Below are 12,145 nucleotides of genomic sequence, written 5' to 3'. Positions count from 1 at the left end.
TCACGCATGAATTCACAGATGTATGTTCGAATAGCTGTGAATTACCTGCGCGTTGTGCTGGTGACTGAACACAACAAATCGTCAGTTCAACACGCTCGCTTGCCTCATACCTCATAATTCGCGTCACAGTCATTTCGCAGTAGCGCCAGATCTCTCCGGAGCAGATGCACATCTCTGGAGACCACGATCCTTATCTCATCCCGAATCTTCACCAACCAATCAGCACCACCTTTATCCGACTTTAGGATCAAGTCTAATTATAAAATGTGTGCATAAATATTTCCATATGTGGACATTATGGACGTGGAGTGAAGAATGAACATCGGAACATCTGGAGACGTTGATTTGACTGTGAGGTCATCTCTGGAGATCTCAGCCGGCTATTGTTTTTGCACCTACTTCTATCCCTTTGTTTTTTTTTCGTCTCAACCATTTTTTTTTCATTTTCTCAACATGATATGCTCGCTAAAATTTCTTCAGAGTTCTCCAACAAATACCTATATACGTGGAATTTTCATGCTCCTTATTTTTTGTAATAAAAATAAAAATAAATGTTAAGAATTGAGAAGTGCTTTTGAGAGGTTCTTACCGACTAAGTTTAACCTTGAGTGAAACGAGCCTTTGGGGACTTTTTTTTTACTGACAACCAAACCAATTCTTATGTATTTATTTTATTTATTTATTTTATTTAACAAAAATAAAACTAGTAGCTAGAAGCTATTAAAATTCCATCATATTTTACGTTTAGAAGTAGCTGAAATAGGAAATTCTGCGAAAAAAAAGAAAAACACAAAATATTCAACTATCATGGGATGAAACAATGAAATGCAAAGAAAAGAGAATATGTGAGGTTGAATTGCGGGGGTCTAGGACTCTTTAGAGATGACAAAAAAGGGATTACAAAAAGAAAATAGAAAAAATAAATATATGGGAGTGATTTTTTGATATTTAGTTGCATATTTTATTTAATAACAATATTTTATCCCTGACGAAACTAAGAACACTGACCTAACCTCATTGTTCGCCCCCATCGGTCATTGTACAGCTCTGCACGCCTTCATAAATCTCGTGAACTTCAAATTAAGGAAAAATTATTTGATATATATCCTCAAATTAAAAAAAATTAATCTAAAAAAAAAATTGATTCATATTAGCTGGAATGGTAGTACTTTAGTCCGGTAATAAATTACTGGGCAAAATTTCTTGTGTGAATAAATTTTTCCTGAGATTTTTCCTATTGTCAGCTGTTAGTGTTCAGCAGGCTGGTATAGTCTATGAGGTCACGTGAACATTAATACCTCCCCGCCCCACCAGATGCACGATAAATAATCATTTTGTGGATTTTTTTTGTGAACAGTACAGTATTCTTCGATTACTGTAAATCCAGAAATAGCATTCGTCACCTGTCCGCCTATATTAATATTATTATTCGAGAAAACTCACTTTATCAAAGTTGTCTGGTCCCTGTGAAACAAATTTTTATTAAATATCTAATGTGGTCCTCAGAAAAATTAGTATTTCCTGGAATACGTCCACTTTATGAACAACATCCAGAGAGATCTATGAATATTGTATCTGCCGTGGTTCGGTGACAATTTATATGGTTTGCTTTGAGAAAATTCTCAATTCATTGTAATTTTCGTTGCAAATGGGACCCTCCATACATTCTAGGCTTCTAGGACATCTTCTAGGACTACATATTTGCCCTGTTTTCCATGAACACGGAAACTTGCCCTAATAATGCCCATAATACCCTAATTAGCTGAAGGCGAACGGCGTCTTATGTGTACGTCTCTTTCACTGAACGAAATTACATTTTCCCGTGGACGGGGAGCATTCCGAGAGATTCAATTCTACTGACCTGAATAACTAGCAGAACTCGGCGAGCGGCAACTGAACACTTTCTACTTTCGTTTCCGGTTATTTGCAATTTTTCCACGAAAAAAAATGTCGAATGTAAGGTTATTCGCAAATTTTGATGAATCCAGTTCATTCGGACGGGAATTCTATTATTTTTTAAAAAAAATTGTTCTCTAAATTTTAAAGAACTAATTCTATACATTAGAATGTATAGAATCTAACCTACTCACATCAGAAGATTTTTTTAGTATTACATCCTCCCGTGAAATTAACATATTCTAAATTACTCGTCTGATGAGAAAGAGAATAAGGAAACGGAGAAAATTTAATTTCAATTTGAACTTTCAAATTTTACCTCAAATTTACTCTTATTGGACTAGGAATTATTCAAAGTAAAATGTTGGGAATTATCACTATTTTATAGCTTCATGAACTGATTTCATTATTTATATTCCCATTTCTCGTATTTTAAGAGCAAAGAAATAAAAATGATAAAAAAAGAGTGACGATTAACCTTGGATTAAGCCTTTGGACATTTAGATCCAGCGCTAAAATCCTTTCATTACTTTCATCGATGTTTGCTTTATGTTTGCTTATATTTCTCTCCGTAATTTAATCTAAAATCTAAAATCTATAGATTTTAATGCTAAAAGTTATTCGAGTTCCAAAAGGAATTTCCTTGTAAAACAGAAAATTTTCTTAATGTCATTTGCATTGGTCATTCTCTTTATATTCAAGGGCGAAGAGACAATTTACAGAGTTTTTGCAGTACCGTAATGGCTGGATAAGTTTCTTCATAGCATTTCCGTGGTGTATTCAAAAAATATATTTATATTCCTCATCCCTCGTTTATTTTAGGGTGTAGCACCGCTAAAAATTTCTTGTAAACTCCAGGAAAAATTTTACTTTTTTTATTGAATTTATTCGAATTTCTGGAGGATATCGGATAAATCCCAAGTACGCCGGACACACTGATTTCCCTTAATGAGAGAAGGCCCCATGAAAGAATTTATGGCTACTTTTTAATTCCTGGGTCCTTTGACTTTGCTTACGCAGTAACGCTATCAACGGCATCGAACGTCATGAATCACCGTCGAACAAAGACCCAGGTCAGTGCCGTGGTGCCGGCTTGTCATCTTAGCCTTTTGGTTCGATGGCCCCATTAACCTCGACGGATCATAGCCTGTGGAGGTTACACGATGCAACTCAATTAGTTCCTTAAGGGTTTCCCTTATCTTTATCTGAAGGAGTGCCGCATTAGTATGTCCTTGTCAGGTCTCTTGGATTCAAATTCCTCCATATCCGTTCAAAAATTACAATTTTCATTAGAAATAACAAGAAATAACTAAATATGCTCTTTTCATCGCGTAAAGATGTCTCTTCAGCTATTTTTACGCACCAAAATCCGGATTTTGAGCACTCTCTCGTCCCCTGGTTCGTAAGTGGAACATTAGTGATCGGGAATGGAATCGGACCGAAATAAAAATTTCAAATAGATTACTTAGATTTTTAGAGATTTCTAGATGATTGAAAGCGCAAAAAATTTAAGTTTTTATAGTCCTTATAGATAAAATTCACAGAGTCGTGGAAAATTTAGAAAAAAAGAAATAAGGACACATCTCATATTAAGAAAATTAGCTAATTAGAATTTTAAAAAATTTGTAATTTATTTAGTTTAGAATTTTTTTTTTAAATTTTAGAATTTAATTTAATTTAATTTATAGTTTAATTTTAGAAAAAATTGCAAGGATTTTGTTGAAATCTGAACTAATTTCTAAATAGTCGGGTTTATTTAATAAAACAATTAACTGTGCAAAGTACGAACAGCATATCAAAGGATGCGCTTTGCTAATCCTTTCACTTGTTTTTTTTTCTTTTTTTCGATTTCCTCACTTATTCCCACATTCATTTACCTCAACGTTCAAACACTCATTAGTTCTTCATTTAATCACCGATTAAATTGATCATTTATTGGAATATTTATTTAATTAACGATTCAATTATTTACTCACTATTTATCCGTGTCAACATCAACTTTATCGTTTATTTTTTCTCATATTCGTTTTCTTTTCCTCCTATCCTTCCTCTCCTTTCGGAGAATTGGCCCAAGTTCATTTTCAGCTGTAAAATAGCAGTTTCTATTAATGTATTATATACGAAGAATCATAAATAATAAAGGAAATGACTTACTAATGAAATAATGTCGCTCATTTAGCGCAAGAGGATCCTAAGATCCTAAGACGCCAAGATTAAATCCAGAGGAATGCCTACATCTTCCCCTCCGTTTCATTCTCTCATTTTATTCCTAGTTGACCTTAGTGTTTGTTTGTTCGAAGGCGCTGACATCCAGTGATGTATGTCGCTGTTGTTGTTCCCGCCATACGTACATATGTACATCCAGCAACCTGTTCGTTTACAATCTGCCGCGATCAAAAAAAGACACGACGGCGATGATAAACTGGCGACAACTGATCCCCATCGAGAGCGGTCGAGACCTCAACCTCCCCACCTCGATTTTTTCCCTCTCCTGCTTTCTTTCTGCAGCAATTCAAATTTACTGCACGCTGCGTCGTTGGAAGCGTTAATGTATAGTCAGTCAGTGATGACTACATAGCTATCGAAACACCTGTTATTTCGAGGGGAGGGGTTTATTATTACCGGATGATGGAATATCCGGATGAAGTAGGCCGAATGGGTGTGGTCAGCTGGAGCTCCGCCCAGTTTCATGACGATGCTCCTCTCGTCGTAGTCCGGCTATCATAGTTATTAGAGTTATTCTGCTGCTTACGTACGTCTATAAGCGAATTACGGTTTCCTACCGTACGCCAAATTATGTCATAAACAAATTAGTACACTCTTCCTCGTTATTTTGCGCGAGTCGTGAGCGGATGCCCATAAATTTTTTTTTCTGAAGTATTTGTTTTCCAAAGAATTGGCACTTAACCTTCTTCTTTGGCAACATTCACAACGTCAGCATCCAAGAATTTTTTATAATCTTTTATTTTTGGTTTCAAATTGATGCTAGGATTATTTTTAAAATATTGTTTACAAAGGATTGAGACAATGCAGAGAATTCTCCAGGCGTTTCCGTTCTAAATTCATTCGTTAGTTGCCAACAACTGCAGACTTTCCATTTATTTTATTTTGTTATTATTTACTTACCATGATATTTTTAAAAGATTCTATTTGTTACATTTAATTTATAATATTATTATTTCTTATTATTCATATGATCTCAGAAAAATCACCTTCTTCCTTATTATTCATATAATCTCAGAAAACTCCCTTCTCCTTTATTATTCATATTATTTCAAGAAAAAATTCAAAAAAAAGAAGGTTAACCTGATTTAGTTGCGAAAACGACAGGAAAACCGAATTATGCTTGGTAGTTTTTGAAAACCGGGCAAAGTTTGGTCAGTTTGTTGTTGTTTTCTTTTGCTCAGCTGGTAATAGTGATTGCAATTTACAACTATGCAGTTATTTTGTTTTTTTTTTATTTTTTATTATGAAGGATGAATATGAAGCAAAGCGTTAATATGTAATGTAGATTGAAACATAATCCTTTGTTACATTACGGAAAATTCGCCTTATTTTCATCTATTAATTTTTGTACCCAATCTAAGCGATTAAAAAATATATTTTGCTGTATTTAATCGTCAGTCAATGAGGAAAACATTAGTATCACTCTACAACATTTTTTTTAAATGAATAGAAATATACAAATATGTATATATTAAAAGGAAAAAAAAAACATAGTAGAATCATGACTTTCAAAAGCATAACATTCCAATAATAGATGAAAATCGATCAATGCAATGCACAGACAATTTTGAAAGCAATCATAGTTTCAAAATTTAATTTTCCATCGAATGTAGAGAAAAAAGGAGTGCAGAATTAAAGTCGAGTATTAATTCTAAAGAAAAAATCACCTGAAAAGCAAATAGTCAATTTTTTCGAACAAGTCATTTGAAAAGGGAAATTAGTTAATGATAAACGTGTAATTGTATTTTATATTTTCTTTCTTTTTTTTTCTTTGTTGTTTTCACTTATGTCACACCTGTGATTGTTTTCAAAAAAAAAAACAAACAAACATGGAAGGCTATTTAGGTCTACTTGAACGACTAATAGCAAATAGGACCATCTGTTCTAAATTATTTTCTTCAACGTCCAACTCATTATAACTTACCGTCACTTTTGTCCTGTACGGTACGGTAATGTGGCCACTAATCGAAGCTAATCTCTATTAATTAGGCGAACAATGGGGATGAGGGCGTGGCTTGGGTGGGTGCCTCGTTATCCACGTTCACAATCCTGAACACTATTCTTCTTCGTGAGACCTGCTTATGAGCGTATATTTTCCTCGAATGCATTTCCTTCGCGTACTTGTTTACATCCACGTTAATGCGTTTTTGTTTCCGGCTCATCGATATCGTTTCCTCCTGGCGAAATCCTGCGAAAGGCGGCTGAGCAAAGTGGCAATTACTCATCCAGATAATTACTGTAATTAATAGTTGTAAGGGGAAACGAAAAGAAGAATGGGCATCGTTATTCGTCAAGGAAGGATGCGCCTCTCCTTTTGCTCATTCTTTTCTTCCAATCAATAATCAGGAATTTTCCCTGTTTATATATTTTTTTTTCGAAAATATACAACCGCAAGCTTCATGTACATAGTATATAGTTCAGCGCGACTCGTTCGTTCCACGATGCATCCGGTGGTCATCGTTTCGTCATGGAAAAACCGGAGCGGGAAGCAGATTTATTGCAAAAATCCCGTTCGTAAGCTGCGTTTTTACTTCGGCGACATTTTCTTCAAAGTGGGAGGCGGACAGGTGCGGACGTTAATGGCTGCTAGGAATTATTAAAGCAAGCATCAGGATCCGTTAATAACTTTAAAATTTCTCCCGGAATACTGTGGTGGTCCTTAAATCCTCATCGGCAGCAAAGTGTTCGGCGCGGACAACTGCCATTGCTCTGCTTTTGCATTAATACTGCCCAAGTCATTAGCAAATCAAGTTGTGTAACGCAACGCAGCGCAGCAGACACCAGTTGCCCCCCTCCACCCATTTCTAAACATTTATAAAGGCGAAAGATTATGGATTCAAATAGTTTACGGATAGTAGCGCTGGTTAAGTCTCCTATTAACTATTTTACTTGGTTGCTATCTCCTTTTATCCTTAGTGAACGACATGACTAGCGCCTAAGGACATACGCTGATTCAGCATCCAGGTAAAATGAGGAAAATACCAGTACTGAATTATGGTAATGGGGAGAAAATTACAAAAAAAAATTCTGGTTCATGTAAATTTTTTGTCATAATAACCTGAGGGTTTAATTTTCGAATAATCAAACAAACAAAAAATAAGTTACTAAGAACTAAACGACTAAAATAGAAGACTAAAATAAGTTAATTAGTAGATATAAGTATAAGTAAGTACGTAAGTAGGCAAGTAAGTATTAAGCATAAGTAAATAGATAAAAATCCGTCCTAAAAAGATTTTTTTAATCCAAAATTGGAGTACAGTAAACAATTAATTAGAATTCGTTCTATACTGTAATTCTGCTTGTTGGCTCACATCCAAATCTTCAAACTTAGATCGTTGAATTAACCGTGTTCATAAATTCCAGAAATGTCCTTAAACCTTCACTACACGATCCGTTCAAGGTTAATAAATTAGTTTTCCCTAAACACCAAATCAACCGCAGCCTACTTCTTTTTATCTGGTTAAAAATAGTTGCTGTTTACATTTGGTATGCTAAAATCTTTCGTTTTTCCTCCTATTTCCTGTTTTTTCTATTTTTCGTTTTCTTTTTTATATTTCCTATCTTCAACCAAAGAAGATAGTTAGATGATGGGAGAATTGTCACGAATTTTCCGCTATTTGAAAAAAATCAAAAGACGGTAGAAAAACCGTCACATGTTTTCTGTGGTGTTTGCTTGACATTGACTGATCAACCGCTATTTTTCTTATTTCTATAGATTTACCTATTTAACTAGATTCTGCTAATTAAACTAATCAATTCTTTCATTTCTATTATTATTATTATTATTATTATTATTGTTATTATTATTATTATTATTATTATTATTATTATTATTATTATTATTATTATTATTATTATTATTATTATTATTATTATTATTATTATTATTATTATTATTATTAGCCTATCAACTCCAAGATGTTGATAGCCATTCAAGTAACAGAATCCAAGCTTCCATTGGCTATATCCAACACTGATTTTCCCTCGGGTGCCCATCAATTCACATCGCTCACAGTAATTCTCAGGAATCAGTGTAAGCCAGGATTTGTGCAGTGATAAGCACAACTCAACATTATCCTCGGAAACGGATTTCTCTTGGATTCAACCGGAGAAAAAATCCCGTCAGAGAACTTGCATCTGAGACAAATGATGTGGAAATCTCTGCACCTCTCACCGCTCCTCTTTTTTTCCTCGTTTTTCTCAAATAACAGAACGACGTGTTGCATTAGTGCTAGTTTTTTTCTCCAACGATGGTTGCTATGGAACCGACATTAATGATGCATACTTTATAAGTCGTATAAAAACCTAAAGTGCTCTAACCGACTTTGTCCCATAGCGTTTTTCTTGCGTTGTCCTTGTTATTCTTACATATTTAATGATGTTTACCTAGGAATATTCTCCTTACCTCTTTGCTATTCAATTGTGTCTTAGTTCCTACATATTTAGTTCGTTGGTCCTTAAACTTTGTTGTTCAGTTGTCCAGAAAAAGGTTATTTTTAAATCATTTGTTTATATTTTGGATAGTCATGGATAGTCAAAAATATCGGCAATGGAGCAGGTTTCCTCCAAGTTCCGGAACAGAAATTATATTGAAGTCGTTAGGAATTTGATTCCTAGTCGATACGCTAATATTTGATCTTGGCCTAATTTTCTCAACTAAAACTAATCCGTTTGAGAAAAGTCAAGTGAAAATCCACTTCTTTTTTTCTGTTATGCTAGAAAAAAAAGAAAAAAAAACGAGAATCACGAAAAAAAATGCAGAAGAAAGAGGGAGAGAGGGAAGTAGGAGAGAGAGCCAAGAAAAAATCGGAAAATAACTGAGATTTAGAATTTTAATGTTTTTGCATCTTTACTCTACAATCCATTAGAGAGTTCACAAATTAGTGGTCCCTAATTATCTAACCTGATTTTTTTCAACAATAATTTTTTTCTTCTCGATTTTGGGACCACTTTTGTTAAAATAAGCCTATGGAATGATTTTTTTACACCGAACTATTACTGCTTAACTGAACCATCATTTCAAAATCAATTTAAAAAATAAGTGAAATTTCGAGCTTCCTGTCTTTTTTCTTTTGTATGTGTTAGCAATATATATATAATTTGATAAGTGAAAAATAACTAAAATGGAAGTTTAAGAAAGAATCTGATTGGTGAAAGGAGAATAGAAACCGCGAGTACTTTTGGATAGACAATGGAAAATCCCGGAAATTCTTTTCCTCACCTATTTTCTTGTTGACCACACATGGATCTGAATAACTTTCATGTTACCAGCAAATAACCTACAGCCGCTAGTGCCTATGTCAATGTTTACTAGCACGCACACACACACATCCCGAACGATCTCGATCATACCGTGGACATTATGGCGTCTATTGACATTATGCGTGTGTTGTTGACCTGTAGAGGAGGAGGAGGAGGAGGAGGAGGAGGAGGAGGAGGTAGAGGAGGAGGAAGAGTTATTTGTTTGAGGACAACCCGAACACCTTGACTAACTGCTTCGGTTTCGGAATTATTACAGTAATCCGGACTGATCCGTGCTCAAAATCACATCCATCTTATTTCAGGAGATCAAATCCTCTTTATTTTCCTGTTTTTTTTTCTCAAGAATACATATACTTTCGCTATTAATATTCTATTCTTCATCCTTCTCCTCCTCCACTTCATTCTCCTCTTTTAATTCTTCCGCAAATCCTCTTCACCACCGAGCAAGAAGTGCATAATTGCACAAATGTCGTTACGTCTATACTTCACACGCGACTCATTCATTGAAATGAACCGAATAAGTGCACCATGCCGAAAGCACTAATGTTAAACGTCCCGCGACGAAGCAAAGGAACTCCTCCATAATCACTCAACGTTCCGTTATTTCAGGGAAAAATGCGACGTCTATATTTTATGACGACGTTATTTCACGCAACGCTGACATTCACCCTATTACCGTACATACAAATCGACTACGCACATTATTTTCGATTGGCTCAGTGCCAAGCGAAGTGCACTCAAAAAGTTTGATCTACTCTCTACTTTTTAGTGAAATGTAGCCCTTAAACCACGGTTTAACATGCTAAAAATTACAGTATGGTGTTCCTTCAACTCGTAATCTTCTGGATGGTTCCATCGAAGAGCACCTAGACGTGAATAATTCCGCTTGTGAAGCGGTGAGTTCTTTAAAAAGAGCTGGCTTTGAGTGATTTTTCACCTTATCCCTTGCAGTGCGATTCCGGATGCCATCAGCATCGCCGCCTACACGGACGTGCACCACGAGGACCCTCAAAGAACCCCATGGATGACGGGCTACGATTTTGGGCGGAAAGCCGTGCCGACACAGGTGTGTTATCTTATCTTTTGGCCTCGGCGACATTGAACGTAGCCCCTGAGGTGTCGTTTATGGATCTGAGCCACCGCGGCGCTTATTGGAAACTCTTTTAGCCAAGACCGGGTCGACCCTGATATCGTCGGTCGAGCTGCTATGTCAAAATCCTTCGCTAGCCGAGGAATTTGGTGACTCTTCCGAGGGAATCGTGAAAATTTCGCTACTGAGACCGAGTGGAGCCACCAGGTAAATTTTTTCGGATATCAAGAGGGTTCCTAAGCGGAGGAGACATTTTGCCATTCCATTTATCGATTGATTCAGATTTATTATCCAATGGAAGCATAGAATCCAAGGTCTGGTAGCTTACGAGGAAAGTCAATGGATCACTGCATCTGTGAGAATTTTGCATCGCTTCTCATGTATTCATGCATTGATCAATCTATCGATTGATTACAAATACCGTCCTCCATTCCAGATCGAATCCGACACGTTAGTCGCAGCTAGAGGTCTCGCACCAGGTGTACAGTACCGTTTTATGGTTACTGCTGTAGGACCAGCTGGTCGACTCGGGGAAACGGTCGCCAGCGCATGGAGCAATATAATTAGCGACACGGCACCAAGGGTCCCAGGTGCAGATTTCATCCAGTTTTTGGAAAATAGGATATTTCGTCTTATTTTTTTTATTTTTATAATTTTCAGTGGGTCCCCTCATTCTGAGGAACGGCTACAATTCGGAAACTGGTGTGACCGTTCATGTTGAATGGTCCCGTGCTGCGCAGGATTCGTGTTACTATCGTGTGCAGCTGAGTAACGCTACAACACAACTTAACAAGGACATTATTTTGGTGAGTGGGACAAGGTCCCAAACAAATAATCCCGTTCTCATATTTTCAAGATCGGCAATTGTTTTCTTTAAAGGATTCCTCCGAATCGATTCTTTTTCCTCATCTTGAATTCGAGAACGATTACTCGGTTACGGTAATGGCCACCACGGCAGATAAAGCCCTGAGGAGCAGACCACTGTCGGGGAGTTTTAGGTCACTTCAGTGCAGGGATGTCTATGGACAGGGCAGCCTTCATTGTGGTGAGTACTATTTATTTATTTATTATTTATTTATATATTTATTTATCTGCAGTCGGATTTTACTAAATATTTTTTTTTTATTTCAGTTCCTGAACCCGTCTCCGACCTTGCGATTGTCCTTCGACCAAACGGCACCGGACTGATCTCATGGAAACCGTCAGCTCATCCGGAAAATATTCTTTTCTATCAACTTATTTATCATGCGCTGTCGCATGAAAACGGTTGCCAAGCGAGACACGAAACTATAAACGTCAGAGCGGTAAGTGGAAAAATTAGGTTGAATTTTTTTTATCGCGTCTATACTCGCTCCCCGAAGAATTCCTTCCGGTCTCTTCCAGGCCGCCACATCCACCGTTGTTGACTTCCCCGGCGAACGATGCGAATACGTCGTACGCCTCATCAACTATGATCTGATCGGGAGAGATGCTGTCGCCGAAGCTCGCGTACTCATCGAATCGAACTCGTCACTTCTGCCCGTAGAACTCATCCTTCGTCCCGAAATCCTAATCGCTTTCGTATGCGTTTTGTTGTTCTCCGTCTTTTGCGTTGTAATTCGTTACAAATGCGCCCGAAGTTGTCCCCATAGGGTGTCAGAAAAACAGCAAAAACTCACCGATTATGCGTAA

General features: G+C 36.5%; 1 protein-coding gene across 2 annotated transcripts; it reads left to right on the top strand.

The window, feature by feature from the left end:
* Window positions 1-9,484: 9,484 nt before the first annotated feature.
* On the top strand, window positions 9,485-12,145 carry RB195_012338 (uncharacterized protein; the record flags this gene model as incomplete). 2 transcript variants are annotated; one of them, XM_064194145.1, is made up of 11 exons in its annotated part: window positions 9,485-9,577; window positions 9,994-10,128; window positions 10,200-10,280; window positions 10,336-10,450; window positions 10,552-10,681; window positions 10,757-10,829; window positions 10,911-11,064; window positions 11,135-11,280; window positions 11,354-11,519; window positions 11,606-11,778; window positions 11,858-12,145. In XM_064194145.1, the coding sequence occupies 11 exons, from the start codon at window positions 9,485-9,487 to the stop codon at window positions 12,143-12,145; spliced, it is 1,554 nt and encodes a 517-aa protein (XP_064051727.1). The 2 variants fall into 2 exon arrangements, with proteins under 2 accessions (XP_064051727.1, XP_064051728.1); XM_064194144.1 differs by lacking the exon at window positions 9,485-9,577 and having other exon boundaries at window positions 10,000-10,128.

Source organism: Necator americanus, chromosome III (genome assembly GCF_031761385.1).
Source record: "Necator americanus strain Aroian chromosome III, whole genome shotgun sequence".
Taxonomy (NCBI): Eukaryota; Metazoa; Nematoda; class Chromadorea; order Rhabditida; family Ancylostomatidae; genus Necator; species Necator americanus.
Note: the sequence above shows the minus strand (reverse complement) of the source record. Positions and strands in the feature narration are given on the sequence as shown.